Source organism: Dermacentor andersoni, chromosome 10 (assembly GCF_023375885.2).
Source record: "Dermacentor andersoni chromosome 10, qqDerAnde1_hic_scaffold, whole genome shotgun sequence".
Classification (NCBI taxonomy): Eukaryota; Metazoa; Arthropoda; class Arachnida; order Ixodida; family Ixodidae; genus Dermacentor; species Dermacentor andersoni.
The window spans coordinates 128,620,578-128,645,116 of NC_092823.1; the positions used below are offsets into that span (position 1 = coordinate 128,620,578).

Below are 24,539 nucleotides of genomic sequence, written 5' to 3' on the forward strand. Positions count from 1 at the left end.
AGTGTGACGACACCGAAGTTGCAACTCCTCATGCTTCCCGCGCTAGAGAAAATCTCAGCTGGTGGCCGCTTCCCTTTGTTCCGACTTAAATATGTGGGACACAGCTTGCCTCATGCCTTCCTACGCAAGCTACAACAAAATGCACTGAGGGTAGCCACACAAGCACTTCTGCACTCACGCACTTCCAACTTAAAGGTTTCTGCAGCAGTGTGCTTGAGAGATGGATGCACTAGGCTATTGGGCAATGTTCATGCTTGGTTCATGGTTCATGCTTGTTCATGCATGTTCATGAAAGGTGTTGGTGGCTACAGACTCTAAGAATGATGGTGTCCCTACACGTGCTTGAGAGACCACAACATTTATTATTATAGGAGATGATGCAGCTCATAGCACATGTTGCTAGTGTTGCTGCTCAAGGTGGTGTTTGGGCCAGTAATCCACAAAGCCCATTGACAAGTATGTCCGGTAGTAGGAATGAAGGAAAAAGTGTTTATTTTACATTATTTACACTAATTCCAGATACAGAGGCCCACTCTATGCAGGAGCATATTGTTACATCTCAACACGGCCAACGGCATTAATTAGATGTTTGCCACAAGGAAACTCCACCCATCCATCAGCGCCTATCCATAAGTCAACACAGCGTTGACACCGACTGGTGACAGGTACACAAAAGGCCCCTATACCTCTACCTGACAACCTTAACTAATGGCTAAAATGGGCCCAAGTCGACGGCTGCTGAAGAACAGCACTAACCTCGGATTCCCAGAGTTCGGCGCACTTGCTAAATTTGCTATATATGTAGCACCATTGGAGGTGCAGCGCGGCGTAACATTACGATTGTGATTGGCCGGGATACAGTCATCTTCCCAGTCTAGGCGCCTAGGGAAGACTATGGTATTAAACGCAGAGACCTTTCACGTAGAGAAGGAGAGCTCAAGTGTCCGCATGTGAACTCGGACGTTTAATATGCTCCTACCTGGAGTGGGTTTCCGTACCTGGAGCCAGTGTACACAATGTAACTAAACCCTTTTTCCTTCATTCCTACTACCGGACGTACTCGTCGATGGGCTTGGTGGATTTCTGGCCCAAACGCCACCTTGAGCCACAACAATATTAAACATCCGAGTCCATGTCAAGACACATAAACCCGACCTCACTGCACCGAAGGTGTCCAGTTTTATTACCATTGTCTTCCCTAGGTGTCTGGATTAGGGAATCTGATGACGGCATCGTGGCCAATAACAATCGGCGAATCGGTCGCAATATCCCGCCCATGATATAACACCATTCCAATGAACTCCACATCCAATGTTGTACCTTTACGCCCTCATATTTAGCACTGTGAGAATCCGAGGTCAAAGCCATTCCGACAGTAGCATTTGACATTGGCCCTCTTCATAAATTAGTCCAGGTTGTCAGGTTCAGGTGGAAGGGCCTTTTGTTGACCCATCAACAGTCAGCGTCAACACTGCGTTGACTTCTGGATAGATGCTGATAAATGGGTGGGTTGGCCTCATGATAAATGTCTCATTAATGCACTTGGCCATGTTGAGACATAACACTGGTTGACACTGTGTGCATAGCAAGACATTCTTGAGAACAATGTCTGCTGCGAGTGCCAAAGAAATCACCGAAGTCCATTTTATGTCTTTATTGACAGTATCATTTACAGTTTAACATCCAATACTACATACAGTTTATGAGTGATGACACAGCAGTAAACCAGATTGATTCTAATCACCTGGGATTTCTGTACCACATGCCTAAATTCAAGTACGAAGGTTTTGCATTCTTCTTGCAACAGAATGCAGCCTCTGCAGCCCAATAAAAAATGCACAAACATGCACTCGACGAACGACCACGTACTCTCAAAACAACACCAAAGCCACTATGCCATTACAGAATCAATTTTTTTTTGCTTTAACTATGCTCCTCTGCTTCTGTGGTCAAGCACTGTGAAATGCTCACTGCATCCTGACTCTGTGTCCCAATGTGGCCGTGACGTGACTCTAAGTGGCGCGTTAGTTCACTTTTTTTAGAAAACCCTTTATCACATACTGGACAATGGTGCTGGTAATGGCCTTTGTGCACCACTTCTTCATGCCTCCTCACACTCCTGATTCGTGTGAACGTCTTCCCACACACTGAGCAGGCATGAGGCCTTCCGTCCGTGTGCTGGGACAGCATGTGTTCGATGAGCATGTGCTTTTGCGTGAAGGCCTGGCCACAGTTGGGGCATACACTGGCACATGTGTCATCGTCCACATGCAACCTCTGGTGGCAAGCCAACTGAGATTGTTGGGTGAAATGTTGCCCACACTCTTCACACTCGTACAACGTCCCATCCGACTGCTCTCTCTCATCCAAGTGGTCTCTCAGGTGCCGGTCCCTATCTTCCCGCTGGCTGAAGCCCTTTTTACAGAATTGGCACTGAAACGGCTCCTCACCTCTGAGAGTCCTTTCTTGCAAACTGAGAAGGTTTCTGAAAATTTGCAGCATAGAAGGGAAGGATATCAGTTGACATATAAAGTTTGATGCAAATATCATACCATATTCTCACATGAACACAGCCCCCTTTTTTTTTAATTTGGAACTGAATCTTTTTAGTGTGGAGCCTACAGGACTAACTAAAAAATAAATGTGTATCTACACTCGTACAACCTTTCATCAAAGTGTTCTTTTAGGTGCCGGTCGAGATACTCCCGCTGGCTGAAGCTCTTTTGACAGAACTGGCACTCAAATGGCTGCACGCCTCTGGGTGTCCATTTATGCAAGCCGAGACTGCCCCTGCAAAGTGCAAAATAGATGGCAAGAGTGAGAGTTAACATATAAACAGTGTTTGATACAAATATCATATATTCTATAATTGTAACTCTTTTCTTTCTTAAGTTCACATCTGAATTTCTGGAGTGTGGCGCCTGCAGGAGTAACTAAAAATAAATGTGCATCAACTTTGAAAAACAGGCATACTTGCCACCATATGTGATGATCTTGGGAAGCATTTATTTCAGCTTCATTCACTCTTTAATTCGTCATAGCTGGCATGTAACAAGAGCTAGAGCAGTTGGAGTTCAACACGCACATGCTCTTCAAAGATGATGTCTGTATGCAGGTTTCGACTTCCCATTGCATATAAAACAATAATAAATAGCTACCAGGGTTTTCACGGGAGACGTAAACAGAATGTTACCACTGACAGTGCCTTCATACGTTTCAGATGGTGTGGGAGTGACAAAAGCTCACTCCACAAATGAGTACAGCACGCATTAAGCATGCAGGTTCTCCTGTCAAAAAAACACTGCAAGCACAGATTGACAACTGAAAAACATAGAACTCAATGCACAGCCTTCGAGTCTGAGACGTCCCGAGTGCACAAATGCACAGCAGCAAGCACTGCCTACAGAAAGCAGCATGGGCTTTCACTCCGCGCTTGGGGAAAGCATGACAGCACAAGGCATGGGAAGGTGGGATAGGAATTTTGCGATAACAATATTACGAGTGTCCCATCAACAAATACAGTAGAACCCCGCTGATATGTTGCTCATTCGTATGTTTTCCCGGGTATAACGTCACTGCAGCCCAGTCCAAGCAAAGAGCTCCTCTGTATTAGAATGCCCTTTGATATGTTGTCATTTGCGCATTATATGTTGAGACTTTGGCATATAATTACAAGTATCGAATGTACCGTCGACACCATAAGAAAGCTGAAAAGAAAAAAGTAAATAGTGCTAGACACACTAGCTGCGCACTTCAGACCACCATCAACGCATACTTCGATGTGCCACTGTCTTGATGGGTGTGTCTAGGCATAATTTTTCCAAATTTCAGAAACCTTACAATGTATTGTTCGATACTCAGACTCTGCCTGCATAATCACGTGCCGATATGGCCGCCGAGTTAAGCAGAAATGACTATACTATAGCTATGTGCTGCTAGAAGACAATGATGTTGACCTTTGGATTTAGTGGGACGTACCCATAAGAGGCTACTACTGATCTGACGCTGACACATGCCTTCCTTGATGTTTGCTGGCTTTCATGTTGGCCAGTGGTTGCTACCCTTGTAAATACACCCTGCAAATAGTTTTGCTATGGTGCTTTCACATGACATTTATTTGGGGGAGGTGCGGGGCACTTTTGGGGACGGAGCTTCGCAGCAGATGCCACCTCAAATCTACCGCCATGCCTGTGGCTGATGACACGGCGCCGCCACCTACACCTACGACCTTATCCCGAGACCTTTTTCGGGGCAAATAGCGTTGAAATGAATGAGTGACTCAGCATCTACGAGCAAATCAGCAAACAGAATGGCTTGCATACAACAATTTTTATTTCATTGTTATGCTTCCCGTTTTACCACTCCCCTCTGTAATGCCCTCGGGCCTTGAGGGTACCATAAATAAATAAAATAAATAAACAATGCTGGCAAACGTCATATTTTACCTCAGCGACAGCCCTCACGTCTAGTTTTGGACCCATGATGACAACCTCACCAGCTGGGACAGCAGCTTTGTGCTGTTTTTGGTAACCTGTTTGGTAGACAGCTTTCCGCCAAGAAACGGCAGTACACACCCAGACATCAACTGAACCTCACCTGTCATACATACAGGACATGCTGGCCCTGCATCTACAAGCTAACCAGATGATGTCCGAGGCTGGCAAGATCGCCCATATTTTGAAGGGTATTGTGGACAATGTGTTCGATCTGCTTGTCTTCACCAGCGTGATCACCGTTGATAGTGTGATTAAAGAATGCCGTCATCTAGAGCAAGCAAAATGCTGGCACATCTCGCCTCAGTTCGAGCGTCTGCCGAATACTGCTGCAACGTCGTCCTACAAGGCAACTCCTTGTCAACCATCCACATCATACAATGTGATGTGCATTGTCTGCCGAGAACTCGAAGCCGCCTATCCGGCTTCTTATAAACACATGGTATCCGACACATTGACGCCAGCTGTTCCCTTGATCCAAGCCATTGTACGCCAGAAATTTGAAAACCTTGGCCTCTGCTTTACTGTCTGCACCATGAACACTCCTGACACTGCTCTAGTCTCCGCGGACAGGCCTCGACACAGACCGTACGCCCTTCATCGTTCCAGAAACCCACTGTAATGCAGAACAGCTGATGGTAAACCTATCTCTTTCTACTGCAGCTGAGCTGGGACACACTGCTCACTACTGCCCCAGCCAGTGGCACTCACAGTCCCATAGCCCATTTACGCTAACACAGTTTCCTTCCGTAGTGCAAGCCACTATGCGCTCCGCACCGAATCCTCTGTGCCCAATGTCCCCGAGGAAAGTACCCACTATGCCCAGCACTGTTGTTTATCTCATTCCCAGGCTCGCCACCACTATCCTTTACCATCTTTTAGCCATCGCTTTTCGCTGGAAAACTAGACTGCGCAGCTTCTGGAGTTGAAGCCGCACTGTCGAACTTGACCTAAAACCTTCAGTTGCCCTTACGTGCCCACCAGAACACTCTTGAAGTCCACATCGACAGCATCCCTGTCAGAGCTTTGGTTGATAGTGGGGGGCACGTCTCTGTCATGTGTGCCAGTTTTCGTTGTCGCATGAAGAAGATCCTTACACCTCCCACAACCCATGTTGTATGTGTCGTTGACAGTGTGACGGTCGCTGTTGGGATGTGCACAGCCTGGATTACCGTTGCTGATCACCAGGTGGTTGTTATTTCTAGTCCTTGCGCAGTGCCCTCATGACCTTATAATTGGACATGATTTTTTTCCTGCCCATTCTGCTCTGATTGCTTGCTACATCGTTAACCTCCGCCTTGAAATGCCTCGTCTATGTGAATCCAGTGACCAACCTCCTCCATCTCACTTACATGGCAGCGATTTTGTTTGCTACAATCTCAAAATATATGCTGAATTGTCGGGTTGGCCACCTGTTCCAGATGGTGAATACTATGTGACGCCTCTTACTGACAGTGTCGCTGCACCCTACATGGTCCTGAGAATTACGGCAAACAGAACCTGCCTTCCAATTGTGAATTTCGGCTTCATCAAGCAAGCACTTCCAGAGGAAATTTCTGTACAATGCCTTTGCCCCCTGCAAAACTTTCAGCTAGATTTTGAAATTCTGAATTAGGTGCTACAAGTCCTCTGAAGTGTACTCCGACATCGACAACTTGTGGCAGCCGCAAAATTTGCAGCGTGATCACCAATGGCCTTCCCCCTGATCATACTGACACGCTCAGACGTATTCTCGAGTCGCATCGAGACATTTTCGACTTTGGTAATCGGCCTTTGGGCAAGACGTCCATTGTCGCACATCACGTACACATAGGCGATGCCAGCCCTGTTCACCGATGTCCCTATCGAGCGTCTGCATCTGAGCAAAGCATCATCCAGCAGGAAGTCAACAAGATGCTTGCAAAGGACATTATCAAGCCATCCTCCAGTCCTTGGACATTGCCTGTAGTTTTAGTGAAAAAGAAGAATGGATCATGGCGCTCTTGTATGAACTATCGGCACCTCAACAACATTATGAAGACTCTTACCCATTACCGCAAATTGATGACACCCTTGATTCTCTGTACATTGCCACTTAGTTTTCTTCTATGGACCTTTGACCTGGACATTAGCAGATTACTGTGGACCCCACGGACCGAGAGAAAATGGCTTTTGAAACTCCTGATGGGTTTTACCAGTTCAAGGTCATGCCTTTCGGTCTGTGTGATTTGATTGAATGATAGATTCTCTGCTTGATTGCCACATTTGATTGAATGATAGATTCTCTGCTTCATGGGCTCAAGTGGTATACATGTTTGTGTTATTTAGACGACATCATTACGTTTTAGCCTACATTTGATGCACTCCTCGAATGCCTCACAGCGGTTCTCGAAATGTTCCACCGCGCCTGACTTCAGCTGAATTCGTCGAAGTGCTGTTTTGGTCGTCGCCACATTACAATCGTTGGCCATACTGTGGACGCTACACGCGTACAACCTGAACCAGGGAAAATTCGAGCTGTGAAAGACTTCCCTATGCCAAAGTCTGCCAAAGATGTTTGCAGATTTGTCGGGCTCTGCTCCCATTTTTGCTGGTTTGTGAAGAATTTTGCACTAATTGTGAAACTGCTCACAGATCTTTTTAAACAAGATGCCCCTTTTACCTGGGGTCCTGCACAAGCTGCAGCTTTCTCCGAGCTAACTACACTCTTCACAACGCCTCCGGCCCATTTGGCCCACTTCGACCCATCAGCCCAAACCGAAGTCTGCACTGACGCTAGTGGTTATGAAATAGGCACTGTCTTGGCCCAACTTCAACGTGGAGCAAACTGCGCCATCACTTATGCCAGCAGGCTTCTGTCTGCATCGGAGTGAAATTACTCAATTACAGAACATGAGTGCCCCACTCTCGTATGGGAAGTTGCGCCCTTATCTATTTGGCCGACCACTCACCGTAGTTTCCAACCCCCATGCCCTCCGTTGGCTCGCCTCTTTGACAGACCCTACAGGCAGACTTGCTCGATGGGCACTGCGCCTGAAAGAGTACACCTACACGGTCGTATACAAGACAGGGAACTTGCACAAAGATGCAGATTGTTTGTCCTACTACCCTGTGGTTCTTCACGCACTGAATCCCTTGATTGCATGTTTTCCGTGAGCCAGTTGCTTAACACTCCCGAGGAACAGCATCGAGAGAAATAATCGAGCTCCTAGAATCCTCTCCTACCGACTCTGCGCACAGGTTCACCTTCAAGGATGATACCTTATATCGGCATAACATATACCCTGATAGTCCTGACCTCCTCCTAGTTATACTATACACCTGCACTCCACAGTTCTTTGTGAGCTTCATGAAGACCCAGCCACTAGCCACCTTGGTGTTACACACATGACCACGTGAGCCGTCGCTTCTATTGGCCTGGCCAAGCCTACTCAGTGCGGCATTATGTCAGCGCCTGCGAGCTCTGTCAACGCCAAAAGAAACCGCCTATGCTTCCTGCTGGGTATTTTCAGCCCACTGGCATCCCACCTGAGCCCTTCTTCCATGTAGGTTTCGACATTCTCGGTCCCTTTCCTACGTCTGCTTCAGGCAACAAATGGGTTGCCATTGCTACCAATTACGCAATGCGCTATGCAATGACATGTGCGCTGCAACCAGCTGTGCTACAGACGTGATGGACTTTCTCCTCCATGACGTAATGTTAGTAAACGGTGCCTCACGACAATACTGATCAAGGCTGTACCTTCCTGTCCAAAGTCATTGACAATACCCTGCTCCATGCATCACAAGATCACCATGTCATACCATCCTCAGACGAACGGGCTCAGAGCACTTGAATAGCACCTTAACAGGCATGTTTTCAAAGTACATATTGGCTGACCACCACGATTGGGACCTTGCACTGCCATACATGACATTCACATATAATTCCTCCCGCCACCACACTGCTGGATACTCTCCCTTTTACCTTTTGTTCAGACGTGAACCAACTTTACTGCTGGGCACATTTCTTCATTCCCCTGCAACTTAGACTGGTGAACATGCACGCGACGCCACTGCCCAGGAGCGGCAAATAGTCCCTAGTAGACTTGCTGCTTCGCAATACAATCAGAAGCGCATTTATGACCACCGACACTGCGACAAACGTTTTGCTCCGGGTGCCCTCGTGCTACTTTGAACCCTCTCCCGACGTGTGGGCCTTTCTGAAAAGCTCCATCCTCGCTTACACGGGCCTTTACCACATCCTCTGACAAGTGACTGACGTCATGTACGAGATTGTGTCTGCAAGTCCCACTGCACCTTCTATTCCCATTGCCCAGCAATGCCGTCCACATTTCGAGACTCCACCCTTCCTCTGCTGTGGGTCCTTAGTGGCGCCGGGCCAGTGCTTGTGCCACAGGGGTCATGCTACATGCTACTAGAAGACAATGATGTTGACCCTTGGCTTTAGTGGGATGTACCCAGAAGTGGCCACTGCTGATCTGCAGCAATGACGTGCCTTCCATGATGTTGGCTGGCTTCCATGTCGGCTACTGCTTGCTACCCTTGTAGATACACCCTGCAAATAGCTTCGCTACTGTGCTTTCACGTAACAATATCTTCGTTTTCATACGTTGCCGGCATGGTCGTCGGCCATTTCACCAGTGCCTCATCAAAACTTAAACTAGCGAAGCCTATTCGATCCAGTAGCCGCTGACCACGCCAAACTGCAGCACAAACCAAGCCGTTAAATTGTGAAGGCTGGACCAGATGCATTTGCTGTTTGTTGTACGAGTTCCATTTGTCCAGCATTTGTTCATTTATGTGTTTAGATAGTTACACAGTCCCGTGTGACTTTTTCAAGCAGTTTCAAGCGGCACCAACTCCACCCTCGATGTCTGTGCCAACAAGGGTAGTGATTAAGTGAGGGACGTGCCGGACAACGACTTTTACAAAAAAACCTGCTATCATTAAATCGCCACAGCTAATCGACTTCTGCTGTGCCAAAGGATGAGGATTTGAAGCATGCACTGACTGTACTTTTGTCTATATGAGAGACAGCATGACAGTGCTCCACTATCCACTATCAAATAATCCACTATCATATAACCTCATTGGTATTCAGTACAAGAGAATGTAATTAATTTATTAGCTTCAGAGGAAGAAAGCACTTGATTCTATTTAACCGAAATTCTATTAATTAAGAAGATATTTTCTAAACCTCCATATACTACAACTAAGCTGCAATCAGTGCTGGTATAGCAACGTGGTGTTTCCTTTAATAAGGGTAGGCCATACTGTATATCCTTAATTTCGATGTACCCGAGTTACTGATAGCTTGCTACATTCTTGTTAGGCAACGCCAGGAGACTCCCGAGCATGTGCGGTACCATATTTTCTTACCTAAAATTTGCAAGCATTAAACTATGTGAAAAATTATTTCATATTCGATTTCATATTCCACTTTATTTATTTTTTTCTTAATTCGATTCGACATCTACTATTCGGTATTCGCACACCCCTAATTACAAGTTGTTTAGAATCCTGCGACGATGTTCAGCTAAAGCTGAAATGTCTGTGCCAGGATCCTACTACTGCTCCTCCTTCGCATGCGTGAGACAGGTGGCAGTTGTGGGCCTTACTCATTTAAGCCTGCATTCAAGGCTTGCAGCTGTGGAACAGGCACAAGCCTTCTTGTAGCAATAAGAATGTAGTGCTGCAGCAGCAATTCTGCAAAACACTTTTAGAGCAGCTGCAACTCACCTGTGCTACACTAAGAGGCTAAATGGCATAAACAAGTACAATTCCAAACAAGTCCCTTTCAGTGATATGTCCTTCCTGATAAGTAGCTGAAACGCAATGTCACATGGCCAAGTGAAGCAGGACGCTGCTAACTTCCAAATTATGGAGTATGGACAGCACAAATTTCCTCACCTCTGCTTGTGGTCCTGCCACAAGTGTGCATTCAACACATCTTCCTTCAAGAAGAGGTCACCACATTCCTTGCATGGGTAGACCGTGTGCAAAACAGTGGCAGTGGTTTCGTCCTCTTGAGACAAAAGAGGGAGAAGAATAAGACATTGTTTGGAAAAGTTTGTGAAAAACAATTTTAAGCAGAAATGAAGTTTTAGCCTTTCATTTTCCTGGTGCACTCTGTGTTACCTTCAGTACATTGCATATGGTCACAGTTAACAATAAAAAACAATCAATAACAAAAACAAAGCATATGACCATGCACATTGCATATGTGTCCCATGTACTATTCCCTTGTGTTCCTACTTCTCACACCACCTTGAACAGCCCTGACACTGCCTTTACTAGATCAATCTTCCATCCTAATCAACTGCATGTAGGAAGCATCACGCAACGCTTTGTCTGACTTTACATAACATAAAGCTAGGTAAGCAAAAGTTAGCCAAACAAAACATCTAGATTAGTACAACAAGCTTACTGACTGTGACCACAAGATTTTTGTGAACTACAGCTCACAAAAACTAGAACTGTGGCTACAACAGCCCTACTGGTTGCTATGCAGAATATGGAACTGCAGCATTCCCACAACCAAGTGAAAGGAAATGGTGAATAGTTAACCCTTTCAGGATCAATGACGTAAATATACGGCACCGCGAACAAGTCCAAAATGGTCGATGCTGTATATTTATGACACCGTCTGTACGTTTAAAAAGCATGCCAATTTCCTAACTTTTTCTTTCCTGGCATGTGCTGCCACTATGTGGGCATACAGGAATATTTTTTCTTGCGCCTCCCTCTCTCGGTTTTTGTTGCATGGTTTGTTTTAGAGCTAGTTTGCTCCAGCGAGTCTATTTACAACGCTTGCGCATTGGCGCGTGCATGGGTGGGCGGTGGTTTTGGTTTTATACCGCTGGCAGTTTCGGCTTCTTGCGCTCCCAAAAGTGGTGGCTATCTCGTTACAAATCCCTCAAAGAGTGACTGTCTGTTTCTCACTTGTTTAGGACTCACAGGAGTGCACATAGGAAGGATGCCGCCATGCATGCGTTTCCTTTCCTTTTCCTGTTTTCCTTTTCTTTTCTTGAGACTCGCGAAAACTAATCGCCTCTGGTTGGCGATAAGATGAAGATTAGCAGAAGTTTGTCACACGTTTTGCTTTTTTGATGGGCACACAACCACATATTTTTCTTGAGTGCACTCACCTACACAGTTCAATTATGCTATGGACGTAAATATTAGTGTAAGAGCAGGAACATTTGAGACTTGCAAAATATTCTCGTGTGCACATTTTCTAAGCCTTGAACTATGTGTATAACTTTGCATCAAATTTTTAATTCTTATAAGTTTATTTCCTTTTTTTATTGTTGTTATTCATGAATAAACAGTACATATATACCAACACAAAATTTTTTTTTCTCACTTTATGGACACCCCAGAAAAATTACAATATTTTTTTTGTTTTTTCAAGATAGGTCCCTCAGGAGAATTGGAATCTGCAATAAAAAGAAATCGACCCTGGGCGGTCAGATATGGCGAAAAAAATCGGCCCTGGAAGGGTTAAGAAAGCCCAGTGCACCAAGAAAATTACCTGAAATGTTCACATTCCATGATGTTCTCATTAATTTGCTTGTTTTGAAGCCAACAGTGTGAAGCAACCCCACACAATCTCCATGCTTTTGTCAGTGACAAGATCTGACATTAGGAAGAACCAAGCATCAAGCAAGCATGACTTGAACAGTAAGGAATCCCTAGCACATTGGTGTTTAACTAAGTAGCAGGACATGAAAGTGAAATTCAGTAGAATTGATTTGAGCAAGAGGGCTTCACAAAGTTCTGGGCCTATCATTTATTCAAATTAATAAATTCTGGGATTCCATGTGCCAACACCACGATATCATTATGAGGCACACTGCAGTGGGGTACTGAGGATTAATTTGGACCTCATAGGGTTCTTTAACCTGCATCCAATGCACGGTACACAACTGTTATTGCATTTCTCCCAGATCAAAATGTGGCAGCTTTGGCCAGGATTTGATCCCGTGACCTCGTGCTTAGCAGCGCAAGGCCACTAAGCCATCACCGTGAAGGCAATCATTTACACAGCTTTGGGTTCCATGCATTTCCACCCGTTTTGTGCCAAAGGTAGTTTTCAATGTCCAACAAATTCAATTTCTGTCCAAGTAGCACGAGAAGGCTTTAAGTTGAAATGTAATTTATTGTCAATATGTTCCTGAATATTATATTTCTTAACCTGAAAATTCAGAAAGTACATTCTAATAAAAATATTAGGATAAGTAGTGTCACAATAAGGAAAAAAACGGAATCTTGGTCAATTTATGCAAAAAAAAGAACACTTTACATGTCTTGCAGAAGATTCAAAAGACCTCCTTTGTATGGTATTCCTTAAAGCATGGAACCACAGAAGTGCATCCAATTCCCAGTACACAGCCATTGAGGTCGGGCACATATGGTTGCAGGTCAGGCATGATAGAATCTTAGCCCGTCACGATCATGACCGCCTTTGCCACAGCTACTATGCAGGTGATGTACTCGCTGACACACCGAGGGATCATTTTGGTTCCACTGCTCATTTTGCCCTGCCTTGGAACGTCCACCATTAGTTCAGTTAAAAGCACGCACACCTCTGGTTTGTCCATCCACCATACAAACAAAACACCGTCGCTGCAGAGCTCACTGACTTCGCTACGTTTAATTTTCTTCTTGTGCTGTGGAAGATTTTTCCTGTTTATGCAGACTCTGCTGCACGAACTGGTCTTCAGAAGGTGGGAGGAAAGAGCTGGGCTTGCGCACCAATTGTCAACCAACAACATCTGTCCTTTGTTGAGTCATTTCTCTAATATGATGAGGGCCACAGATGTCACATATCCCATTCTGGAAGAAATCATTTCTGTTGAAGAGCCAGTGTGACAGTCTTCACGTCACCAAGTACTAACGACTTCAAGCCAAGCCTGCTTCAGTTCAAAGGGATGTGCTGTTTGACAGCCAGACAGCACTTGAACTAGAGTCAGCTTTCTTGAATGCACAAATCCTTAAATGGTGTAAAGGACTCTTGACTAGAGGTGGGCGCATATCAACTTCTCAAATGTGTATTTAATTCAAATAGTAAGTATAGAATATCAAATAGTCAAACAAAATTACATATATTGACAGCAAGAGCCAGGCATGGCCAAATAGCGCCATGCCAGTGTTAGTGAGTTCGCAGAGGAGTGATGAATTCTGAGAAGTAGATGAGACGTGGCTGTAAAGGGGCCTAAGATTAGTCGCTGTAAAGTGTGTAAAATCTAGATGTAATAAGATTATGGCAATAACTACTGAGGTGTAGTATGAACATGGAGAATGCATTGCAAAAGAATGATACGATAGACAAGATGTGTCAGATGCAAGAATTGGCAAGCACTACTACCTAAACAGAGCCCTTGAAGAACAAGGGCCTGAAGGCATGTGCTACATAAAACTATCGCAGCAGCATCCTCGGGAAAGAGGATGCACTACGAATTTATTGGTCTTATAACATGTAGGACATCATCAGTCAAAAAGACTGCTTTGGTGTTAAAAAGTGGTTCTTTACCAAGAAACATAGCCGGATGAAGAGGGACACAAAAGCGGTATGTGAGAGGAAAATGTTTCTTCCTCTCTCTTATGGCTTCCCGACATTCCAGGAAGACATGGAGGACAGTCAGCCTCTCACCACATCTACTACAGGTTGGAGGCTCGTTACCAGTCAACAGGAAGTTGTGAGTGCCATATGTGTGTCCTATTCTAAGATGACACAATAGGACATCTGTTCATGTTTTCGTAATTGAGGGGCAGAAACCTAACTTCGACTTAATCATGTGAAGCTTATTGCTCGTTTCAGCATCCCACAAGCATTGCCAGTGGCTTCGTAGTTTGTTTCATAGGAAAGGCTTCAGAGCTGAGGCAGGGGCAGCAGCAGAACCATTAATACCTTGCAATGCTATTGATTTGCCGATTTCGTCAGCAAGCACATTACCCTCAAGTCCTCTATGGCTAGGAACCCGGCATATTACTACACGTCTTTGAGATAAGCAGATGTTGCACAAGAGTGAGTCAAGCTCAATAAAACCAGGATTTTTATGCTTTTGTAAAGACATTAACGCTTTATGAGTCTGACGTAATAGTTCTGCGGAAACCCGCAAGGTGGAGAGAAGTAATTAATGAGGGAAAATCAGACATCCACCCGTTCGTAGCAATTGCTACAAAGGAAACCGATACGGGTTCCTCAAAAGAAAAGCCTCACAGTTGAAGAAAAATTTGTCCTGGTTCGGGACTTGAACCCGGGACCACCGCCTTTCCGGGGCAGCCGCTCTACCATCTGAGCTAACCAGGCGGCTAACAGATGGCAAGGCAAAGTCGAATTTGTCGACAACACGAAGCAAATGCAAGAGATTGACGTAATAGTTCTACGGAAACCCGCAAGGCGGAGAGAAGTAATTAATGAGGGAAAAGCCATTGTGTCGCTGCCCCCTGGCATGTCACATCGGCAAAGCTGTCCTTGGGAAGGTTTGATAACCACCTATATGCCTCCTTGCATGAGGTATTTTCTTTTACTTTGTCACAATTTCTTTTTCTTTTTTTCTATGACGAGCATGACCACGAGTGGAATGCTCACCATCACAGTTCACGCAGTGTGAAATGCTTTCACAAGTTTCAGAGGCATGGTCACCGGCACTACATTTAGCACATGTCTGTCAGTATCGGCAGTTCTTGGAACTGCAGCCAGAACGCTGGATTTTGAAGCATCGAGGAGCGTGTGGAAAATATGGTCTGGCATGTAGCTTTATGTAGCCTGTCTCGTTTGTCTCAGGCAGGATGCTTGAGCTAAAGGTAAGTATTAGATCCTTTGTTTTGATCTCCTTGCTGTCATGTCTTAGCAAAATTCGCTTAACATTGATCCCATTTTGCTCTCTCCAGCCTTCCAACAGTTGAGCTTCTGTCAGCTACATTAGATCATCATCAGAGACACCAGCACAGCTGGTGTTCATAGTTCGGTGCGGGGATATTGTCACTAGGATTTACCCAAATGACATTAGGATAGGAAGCTTTTTGTGTTGTTTTGCATCGCGGAATTCCAGAAGGAGATCTCCACTAGCCATCTTCGATGTCTTGTAGTCTGAGCCAAGAGCTTCGGTGAGACATTTCGACATGAGGAAAGGTGAAATCATTCTCAGGTGTTTTCAGGTTTGTCAGAATGGATGACATGGAATCGGGAAAGTTTTGTAATCTGTTGCCAAAAAAATTTAAAGACATCCTCGGTGAGCCCTCGTTTCTGAGGGCAATCAGGGAATAGGGGGAAAGAGCTTGCCATTAGTAATATGGAGTTTTTGGCAGCAGTGCCAGCCGCCCTCCATGAAGCCACACAAAGGGATGTGACAGGATTTGTGTTTAAACAAGACCTGCAAATGCCAGCTGTACACAGCCACTATAACCAAATCTGCTATAATCAAGGTTGGCTATTGCACAGAAGATTAACCCTTGCTGCCTGGAAAAATTGGAAGGGGAAGCCAGGAGAAGGCAGGAAAAATTGAAAGTGAGCGAAAGGAGATGGATGGAGAGAGAGAGAGAGAGACAGGAAGAGGCAACTACCAATTTCCCCTGGTGGGTCGGTTCAGGGGTGCCAGCTACATGAAGCCGAAGCCAAAGGGGCGTGTTGCCTGGGCAGAGAGGCCGTAAAGGTCCAAACAGCCAGCTTCGGCTCAACCCACAGGATCCCCTTTTCCCCGGACATAACTAAGCTGCACACAGTTAGACACGGAAGGGTCCAACCCTCGTGTGCTTGGGTACGTAGTGTCGCAACACACAAGCCTGCTGAGTAATTATTGGGAGCAAAGGATCAGTTTTATACGCCAAGATCTCTAATCATTACTACAAAACCGTACGAATACCCTCTCAAGATATTCGGAACCTGGTTGCAAACAAGGTTTCCTAGAATGAATAGCTGCTAAATAACTAGCCTTCCAGAAACGGTAAATAAATGGTTGCTGAAAAAAAGAATACAAGTAGTGCAAAAAGAAAGGTTGCTGAAAGACTTGGGTGTTGTGAACACAAGTAAACAGGCCTACTACAAAAAAAATCCCTGGTTGTAGCGTAAAAAATAAAATTACTGCATGGCTAGACTTCCAAAAAACACTACATTACAAACTACAAGCAAAAATAATGATTGTCATTTGGGCTTCCACTACAAGACCGAGAACAAAGCTTTCATTACCTATTCTGTATCTGCATTGCTTTGAAAACTTTTGTCGTTGTTTCACTTGTGATAATTCGCAATGCCTTGCTCAGCAGACAGGGAAAGAACACTAGCAAGACTTTAACATCAAGTTGTTGCAAAAGATTGGCTTGGTCTCCAGTATTCAAAAATACCGAATAGTTCATTTTCGAATACAAATACAAATAGTTAGTGTATAATATCCCATTCCAATTCAATACTTTGAATATTACCCACCCTTGATCTTGAAACTTCTTTTGAAGAGCAGAGATGATAAACCACGACTTGTTTAATCTGCCACCCTCTGTCAGTTCATCACTGCTCACGAAGAGAAGAAACCGCAAAATTAAGAAGTAGTGGTTGCGGCTCATTAGCTTTGAGAAAGGTGGCATGCTGATGAGTGGATCCAGTGATGACCAGTTGTCATATAAAGTATTTTTCATAGTAACGTAGCATAGTTAACAGCCAGGCAAACGTAAATTTCACCTAGTGTGACTTCTGTCCAATCATGAATGCAGTTGGACAGAGAAGGTGCGCAGGCAGCATGCACCTGCTGATGAAAGAGATTTGTCCCTTTTACAATCATGTCGACAATCTCTCCAAGAAAAGATCTTTCAAAATTTCCAGCTCGCACATTCTGCAGAGATGTTACAGTTTGATCCGCCAGATGCCATTGACTTGAATTGATGTAGTGCCGGTTTGAAGTCACCTGCTGTCCAAGTTTGCTCAGAGCCTCTACAGCCTCTTTTTGCGGGTGTTTCCATGAGCAACCTGGCATCTTCAACACTGTCATTGCCACTCGACACATTGTAATCATTATCAAGGTCCACTGAATGAGAGTTCATTAGAAGTTCTTGGACTCCTGTATTGTTTTAAACACGCAGGCTTGTTGCGCGACTACGTCATGATGAAAAACAGAGATGCAAACAGCATTGACATATAAGCTTTGTTGAGCCTTCTGCCATATAAAAACAAAACATGCCATGCTATTTTAGTTTAACCACCTTCAATGTAGATGGCACAACCATTCTACAGATGTTTCATGCTTGCAAATTATTTTGGGAAAGGCAGAGAGTGTGCAGAAAGTCACGGCTTTACTCAGGCACGGCCGAGGGAGTGCATAGGAATCCACACGGCAGAGGAACCCTCTAAGTGCCTGGGCACGGCACTTAGAGGGTTAGAGAGGAACCATACAAACTGAAGCAGAGCAGAATTTTCTTTTTTCGATTACACACTTCTACACATACACAATGTTATCTTGAAGTGGCACAACTCAGAAAGAGCGAAGGAAACAAGACACAAAGAAAAATACATGGAAACAGAGGGAGACAGGACTTTGTTTGGCAGAGGACTTGCATGCTTTTGAAAATTGTAATGCTGAAGGGATACATGGCATGGCTGAGCCTTTAAGCATCTGTCAAGCTAGGCAAGAAATAAAATTAGCCCATTACATATGCAGTGGCTGTGAAGCACATAACATTGACCATGCTGTGTTATGTACTGACTTGATAGTTGATGAAAGAAAACTGCCATTCGTGGATTACTGCTCTGAGGCATTACCAGACACACTCACAAACAGCGTGCACAGACCAGTCTACCAGCTTTTTTTTTTTTTTTTTCTGAACACTATCTCTACTCTCTCACCCACAAAAAAGCAAACACTCACCACTTTCATCATCCCATGTATCACCAGCAGAGTCGCAGACCCGCATTCTGGCATTTTTTACATGAGTATTCAACGTCCCTTGTAGTGGGGTGGACTCCGCTAGTGACTTCTCTCCTTGGGCATTCACAAATGCCTCTGATGTCTATTACCATGCAAAAAAGGAAACAGCAGCATCACTAAATAAAGCCTAAAGTGTACTGCAAGTGAAGAATATCCATCAAGTGCATAACAAAGTTGACATAAGAGAGTCAATGTAGCTTCATTCAACCCTCTTTAATTGATGAAACCAAGTGATTCATAATCAACAAGTGGTTCTGACAAACAAGTGCAATTCGTCATGTCCCAATTAATTCACTGGAGCCATAGAGGTTAGAATGCCACAAGTAAAATTATGATGTTGCACGTTCACAACAAATATGCCACTAAGATCATCAAAAATTTTTGGTCAGTCGCAAGCATGTTATGCCTGCACTTAGTGCTGCACCCAAAAAAAAAAAGAAAGAATGCAAGGAAAGCTTCATATAGGTTGCAGGGTCTGGAGAAAAGGTGCCACGATGCTGCCTTGGTTCATCAGCAGACAACATACATCCGAATCTTAGGAGGGGAAGGGGCAAGCACGTGAAAGGTTGTGTGAACGTCAAGCAGGAAGCCCACTACACAACCATGCAGAAAGCACACAAGATCATTGCAGTGGGGACTTGTTGCAACACAAAAGTCGCTTATGTTCTCACTCAAACAGTACAGAACCAATGTTATGCTACATCATTGGCTATAAGGCAGGGGCACCAAACAGGAACATTAAATTTAGACTGGTAACATCTTCTTTCAAAATGGTCGTTAAGATTATGAGCAGAAAAAAATTAAAGCCAAGCTTCTTGATTTTCTAATTTCATGACAAAATCTTAATAGGCAGAATGGCAGTGTTACATTATTGATTTCAATGTACTTTCTTGCATTTGGAGCGTTCTGGTGCAGGAACAGTTCTCGAAACTTGCTAGTTTGAGTCTTTGGTTTCTTTAGAATGCAGCATAGTACTTCTTTACCAACAAACAATTAACCAGACTTGAGTATACATTCTCAATATATGTGAAATCACAACAAGTTGGCACAGGAGCAACGAAATGTCTTTCGTTTGCCCTATCTTCTGATTTAACAAGCGTCCTCTGAAGCAAGAGTGCCGGTTCTGGTACTGAACAAAATTGTTTGACCAGTAAGCTGTTTAGTATTCCTCTTTGTTGTCTCATTAAGGAAAATAATGTAACTCTTAAAAGGCCTAAATGAATATTACTTAAATGTGCCTCGATACAAATAAAGTTTCGGTTACAAGACTCAAAGCAATACAAAAGATTAAAACAAAGCTGAAGTTTCACCTTCCCGGAAAATTCAGTCTGTACTTCGCAAGTCCTCTGCAAATTGACAAGACAAACTTCATTACTGTACATACCAAGACTTCTATATGAATAGAAGAATGCAAGATTAATTGGGAACTCTTAATAATTGACCTTACCTTTACGGCAGCTTCAGTCTGTACACAACTGTCAACCTAGAAGCAAATTTTTTTGTGTGTGAAAACCAGGTGGTCTCAGTTATAGGAAGTAAAGCTGGAGTAAGAAATGGTGGCCACAATGTTTCACAACAAAAAGATCACCTTTCCAACTTCTTCCGTCTGCCCACAAAAGTCAACCTGTGAGGGAGATAATTACCACAGAAATTGAAGGGTCGTTTCTCAGACACACAAACACATGAACACCATATTCAACATGCTACTATAAACAAATTTGTCTTAACCATTGCTATGCCCATTCAGGACATAAAAAAACACAATAACACGTGAAGAAATACATTGAGCAACATAAAGCTTTGTTGTGTTTGAGTAAGAATTTATAGAAGCCCTATTTATAACACCAGAATTTGGGGCACAGACACTGTTTTTGCTTCATACTATGTTTTGGGACAAATTTCTATATTTGCATCATTTAATATGTGCTCAGTGAACACATTTGACTGTGCTTTCCACCAACTTCTTTTCACCATGAAGTCTTTCTGTGAGGCTACACTCAAGACATTTTAAGCGTTGGAAGTCAGTGCCGCAAAGCGGGAGAAGAGACTTGTGAAGCACATAGGCAAATGGTTTTCAACTAGCTGCAAAACATGTTCAAACATGTTTTTTGAAAATAGCAAATGGCATCCCAGTAATACTGAATTCGAAATGGTATGTATTTCCACTGCACACACTAAAGCACTGCATTAACTGATATTAAAATTGTTCACACGTTGTTACAAGATACAAAACATTTTGTGGAATCCACATAGCTTGCAGTTTGACAACCTCGCGGTCTGGATTTTCTTAGTGTCTGTTTACAGAAAGCTTACACTTGTTACACTCAATGTCTGAGCCAAGCGATTCGAAATGCCATCATTTACCCATTTCTGAAAGGCCCCCTCCATCATAAGTGCCTGGTATTTCTTAACAAGTTGCACCACCTGCAAATGCCTGTCCTACTAGCTGAATGCACTGAACTTCACCTCGGTGCTCTTGACATTGGCAGAGGTTAATGACTTGTCACTTCTTTGTGGTCAGCGGCAGCATTGCAAGTATTCATTGCAAATATTGCCAAGAACTTGTCCCTTAAGTCTCTTTCTCTTCTAACCTTTACAAAAAGGTGGGCCAAATTGAGACATGAATTTGCACATCAATGCTATTTCTTATTTTTTCCAAACACTCAACAAACTAATAATACACGAGTACTCTTTGCTTTTTGGTCTTGAAATCACAAATAATAACAATGCTAGGTGCTGCCAAACACACGGAAAATAGGGATGTTTAAAATTTGATGTGTGATTTTACCGCCAACTACAGGGCAAAATGAGAGCACATGGGGCAAATGAGACGCATGTGTAAAAAGGAATTGGGAGCTATTATTTACACTTAAAGCAAGTAAAATAGCGGCTGTGCGTTTACGCACATTTGGGACATGTTTCATCCATGTTAAAAATGCAACATGGAGCGAGGCACTGTCCATAAATTACTGCCTCCAGGTGATTAAAGAACTGATTCACCTGTGACCTGCTTAGCAACTGAGCACTGGAAAGTTCTTCAGCCTTTTGGAGACTAATGTCTTTCTTGCGACGTTTCACGAACGAGTATAGCCAGTCTTTCCCTGCCATTCTACTTATCCTGTTGAATGGATGTGCTATTTTGTTGCCTCGCAAAACGCAAAAACAAGCTTCCGGACATCTTTGTATGTGAGCCCAGAGAGAGACTTTTCCATGCATACAATATGGTCCACAAGCATCCTTTCTTGTTCTTCAGAAAGAACTCCTCGCTTAGATCTAAGCTGAGCCTTGTAAAGAGGTTTGGTACAGCAGTGCTGTAGCTTCTTGGCCCGTATACTCAGCGCGTCCTTAGGTACATGGAAAAGCTGAGATGCAAAGAGAACTGAATCAAGGTTTTGCACTATGATATCCAGTGCTTCTTTCATGTCTTCCTCTCACCAGTCAGCTCTCTGCATTTTTCTTTTGTATGTTCTGACCAGCCTAGACAAAGAGGCAGAAGATTACACTTTAGGAACAAGCAATATATTCACACAATGATTGAAAAGCTTTTCTTTGTTTTTGCTGTTGAAAGAAGGAAAGCGAAGGGCTGGAAACTTCATAAACCCTTCCTAATGAACAGTTATCGAATATTTACATTGATTCTTTGGCCATTCCTGGTGCTGCTGCAGGCCTCAGAAAAAAAAAAAACAAGTGCAGTATTTGCTGCCCATTCGGTCAGTCCACCAGCTCACATGCAACCACCGATCTTTCTTTTCCTGTAGATTAATTCCTCGAATCCTAAAGGTTTTTACTTCACTTGAAGCGAGTAGATAGCAACATGCTTCACCCCCACCCTGAAGCTATTCTGGTGTAGGGTTTTCATGACAGATGGCATTAGGTGAATTCTGCCTCTTGTTCCATGTGTCATTTTGCCCTGCCTTCCGCTACTTCATACACTGAGAACTAAGTACTTTATTTCCATTTACCACAATATGTCAGGCATAAATAAATAAATGAAAGCATACATAAATGTACCTTTCACATTCAATATCATGGGTAATATTTCATTGTTAGTGAATCAACTCATGAAAGTTTAAAACAATTTGTCATGTGGTGCAACAATGTAACAATAAAAAATCTTCTGTCATATCTGGCAAGGTGTATTTATGGTCCAGTGGTTATAACGTGTTGCTGGTGAACAAATGATTCCTGTTTTGACTACACCAATGCACTCGCATGACATATGCTATAGCTACGAATATAACACACCCACAATAAAAACGTCAAGGAAAATTAGCACAAAACTAGGTGGAGTGACAGACCTCCAAGCCTCTAGTAGGATGCATGATTCTGTATGGAGCACAGCGACCTTAGGGCAAATTCAGCACTGCATATCATACAGCCCTGTCACATTGGCTGAGTGCCCTGCACAAGAGAAAGCAAGACGTCTCAACACATTGATGCAAACCTAAAGCTCTCTCAAGTTAGAGGCAAACACTACGAGCACACATTGCTGGCTTTCATGAGCATGCTATAACACGCCAAGCACATGGTACTGCTCTGGACAAATGAAATGCAAACAAGCAAGTGTAACATATAGCAAATTTTATTATTATTAACTTCACAGTCCACTCTTGCTCTGCTACATATCAGGTGCCCAAAAGTGGTACAGGTCAGAAAGCATATGAACTGAAATCACGCCAACTTCCAAAAGAAGCGACCAACATAGCAACAAAACACATCACATTTTGTTAGCCCAAGCTTGCCTGTGTTTTCTTTCCTCACAGAGGACAGCCTATCGACATGCAAAAACCAACTGATGGGTCAACGATTTGACAAAAACTTTCTATGAGCCACCTTTCCAACTGCACCAAGATCACAAAGCAATGGTGTATATTTACATTTGCACTTCTGTGAGAACTGCATGCATAAAGCTCGTTGTATATCACACCTTCACAACACTTGCAATACACTGGCCTCCACATGGAAATTTCAAACATGTACCGGTGCACTCTAATCCACAAGATGGAATTTTCAATGCTTGAGAAACCAGTGAATGATGCGATCATGTAAAGATTAAAGACGAAATCTTCCTCTAAAAGGTGGCCAAAACATTTCCACGATGTATCCACACTTTACACCAACTACACAGAAAAAGGCGTATTTTATCGACAGTTTTGAATTTTATAATGCTTTAAATGCCGTGAATTGGCGTGCACAGTGCACGCCACCTTTGTGTAGAGCGCGGGAACGGTGGCCTCGAGATAGTTCTCGACAAGGAGGATATATATCCTCCTTGGTTCTCGAACCCAGCAGCTACCGTTATGACGTCGCTGGCTGCGTCCGGAGCGCCCTAGCGGCCACTGTTCCCGCGCTCTACACAAGGGTGACGCGCACTGTAAGTACACAAACTGATCGTTGTTCTCGAACACGGATTCTCGTACGTTTCGAGTTATTAGGTCGTATCTGTACGCTTTTGCATCAGTTCGTGAGTCATTCGAGAATAGTCAAATGACAACTGAAACACCGTGTAGTTGCAATTCTAGTTTCATTAAGTAGCTACCTCAATGTTCGAATAAGCTTTCGGGCACCTAAATATGCCCCTCCAAGAACATTCTTCGAATTTCAGAAGACTATAAACGAAACTAAAAATATGGCATGGCTTGACAAGCACGCCACATTTTTGCCAACCAAAATTTTCAGAAAGCTGAAGGTCTTTCACTTGCCGAGTCTGTAGGTAGGTAGCCTGTCATTCTACTCCGTCGTGGAGGACGTTGCACGCTGGAAACGCTGTAAGCATTTACATTCCTCAGCGTCTGGGTTAGAGGACTAATATCCCATTAAAAATATTCTCTTTCTTCATTGCATTTGGCAAAGAGGACAGCGTTGATACACGAGCATAGCTAACCGTGCTCACCTACTCGCTAGCTAAAGCAGCGTCTAACCGCGCTACAGTGAGCATCCGCCAGATCAATCTGCGATGTCTAGACATGAGCAAACCCGCAGAATTGACATAAAACGGAAAGCCAGAATGCTTACATCCTATATGCTTTTCTTGACCGTTCATAAGCTCAACGTGCCATATAAATTGACTACCCCGTAAACAGTGACCGCGTAAACAACCATACGGTTACTAACATGGCTCGACTTGGCTATCAGCGACTGCGGT

The 24,539-nt window shown here is 43.9% G+C and overlaps 1 protein-coding gene across 5 annotated transcripts; it reads right to left on the minus strand.

The window, feature by feature from the left end:
* Nucleotides 1-1,639: 1,639 nt before the first annotated feature.
* On the minus strand, nt 1,640-24,498 carry LOC126545014 (uncharacterized). Of its 5 annotated transcripts, XM_072285038.1 has the most exons (10): nt 24,410-24,498; nt 24,097-24,160; nt 22,693-22,795; nt 19,983-20,018; nt 19,842-19,877; nt 19,705-19,740; nt 18,335-18,476; nt 10,386-10,500; nt 2,665-2,790; nt 1,640-2,485 (listed from the first exon to the last, which is right to left on the minus strand). In XM_072285038.1, exons 3-10 carry the CDS (start codon nt 22,714-22,716, stop codon nt 1,924-1,926), a joined length of 1,077 nt encoding a protein of 358 aa, XP_072141139.1. In that variant the 5' UTR covers nt 22,717-22,795; nt 24,097-24,160; nt 24,410-24,498; the 3' UTR covers nt 1,640-1,923. The 5 variants fall into 5 exon arrangements, with proteins under 5 accessions (XP_072141139.1, XP_050048582.1, XP_072141138.1 ...); XM_050192625.3 differs by lacking the exon at nt 24,097-24,160 and having other exon boundaries at nt 24,410-24,495; XM_072285037.1 differs by having other exon boundaries at nt 24,097-24,467.
* Between the last annotated feature and the right edge of the window lie 41 nt (nt 24,499-24,539).

Excerpts from the sequence above, each read along its gene's own strand:
- LOC126545014 (XM_055078122.1), bottom strand. The coding sequence starts at position 21,816 with ATGAAAGAAGCACTGGATATCATAGTGCAAAACCTTGATTCAGTTCTC. Across the intron at positions 10,501-18,334 it reads TACATGGGATGATGAAAGTG|AGGACGAAACCACTGCCACT; the intron begins GTGAGTGTTTGC and ends TTTTGTCTCAAG. Across the intron at positions 2,486-2,664 it reads AAAGAACACTTTGATGAAAG|AAACCTTCTCAGTTTGCAAG; the intron begins GTTGTACGAGTG and ends GCAAATTTTCAG.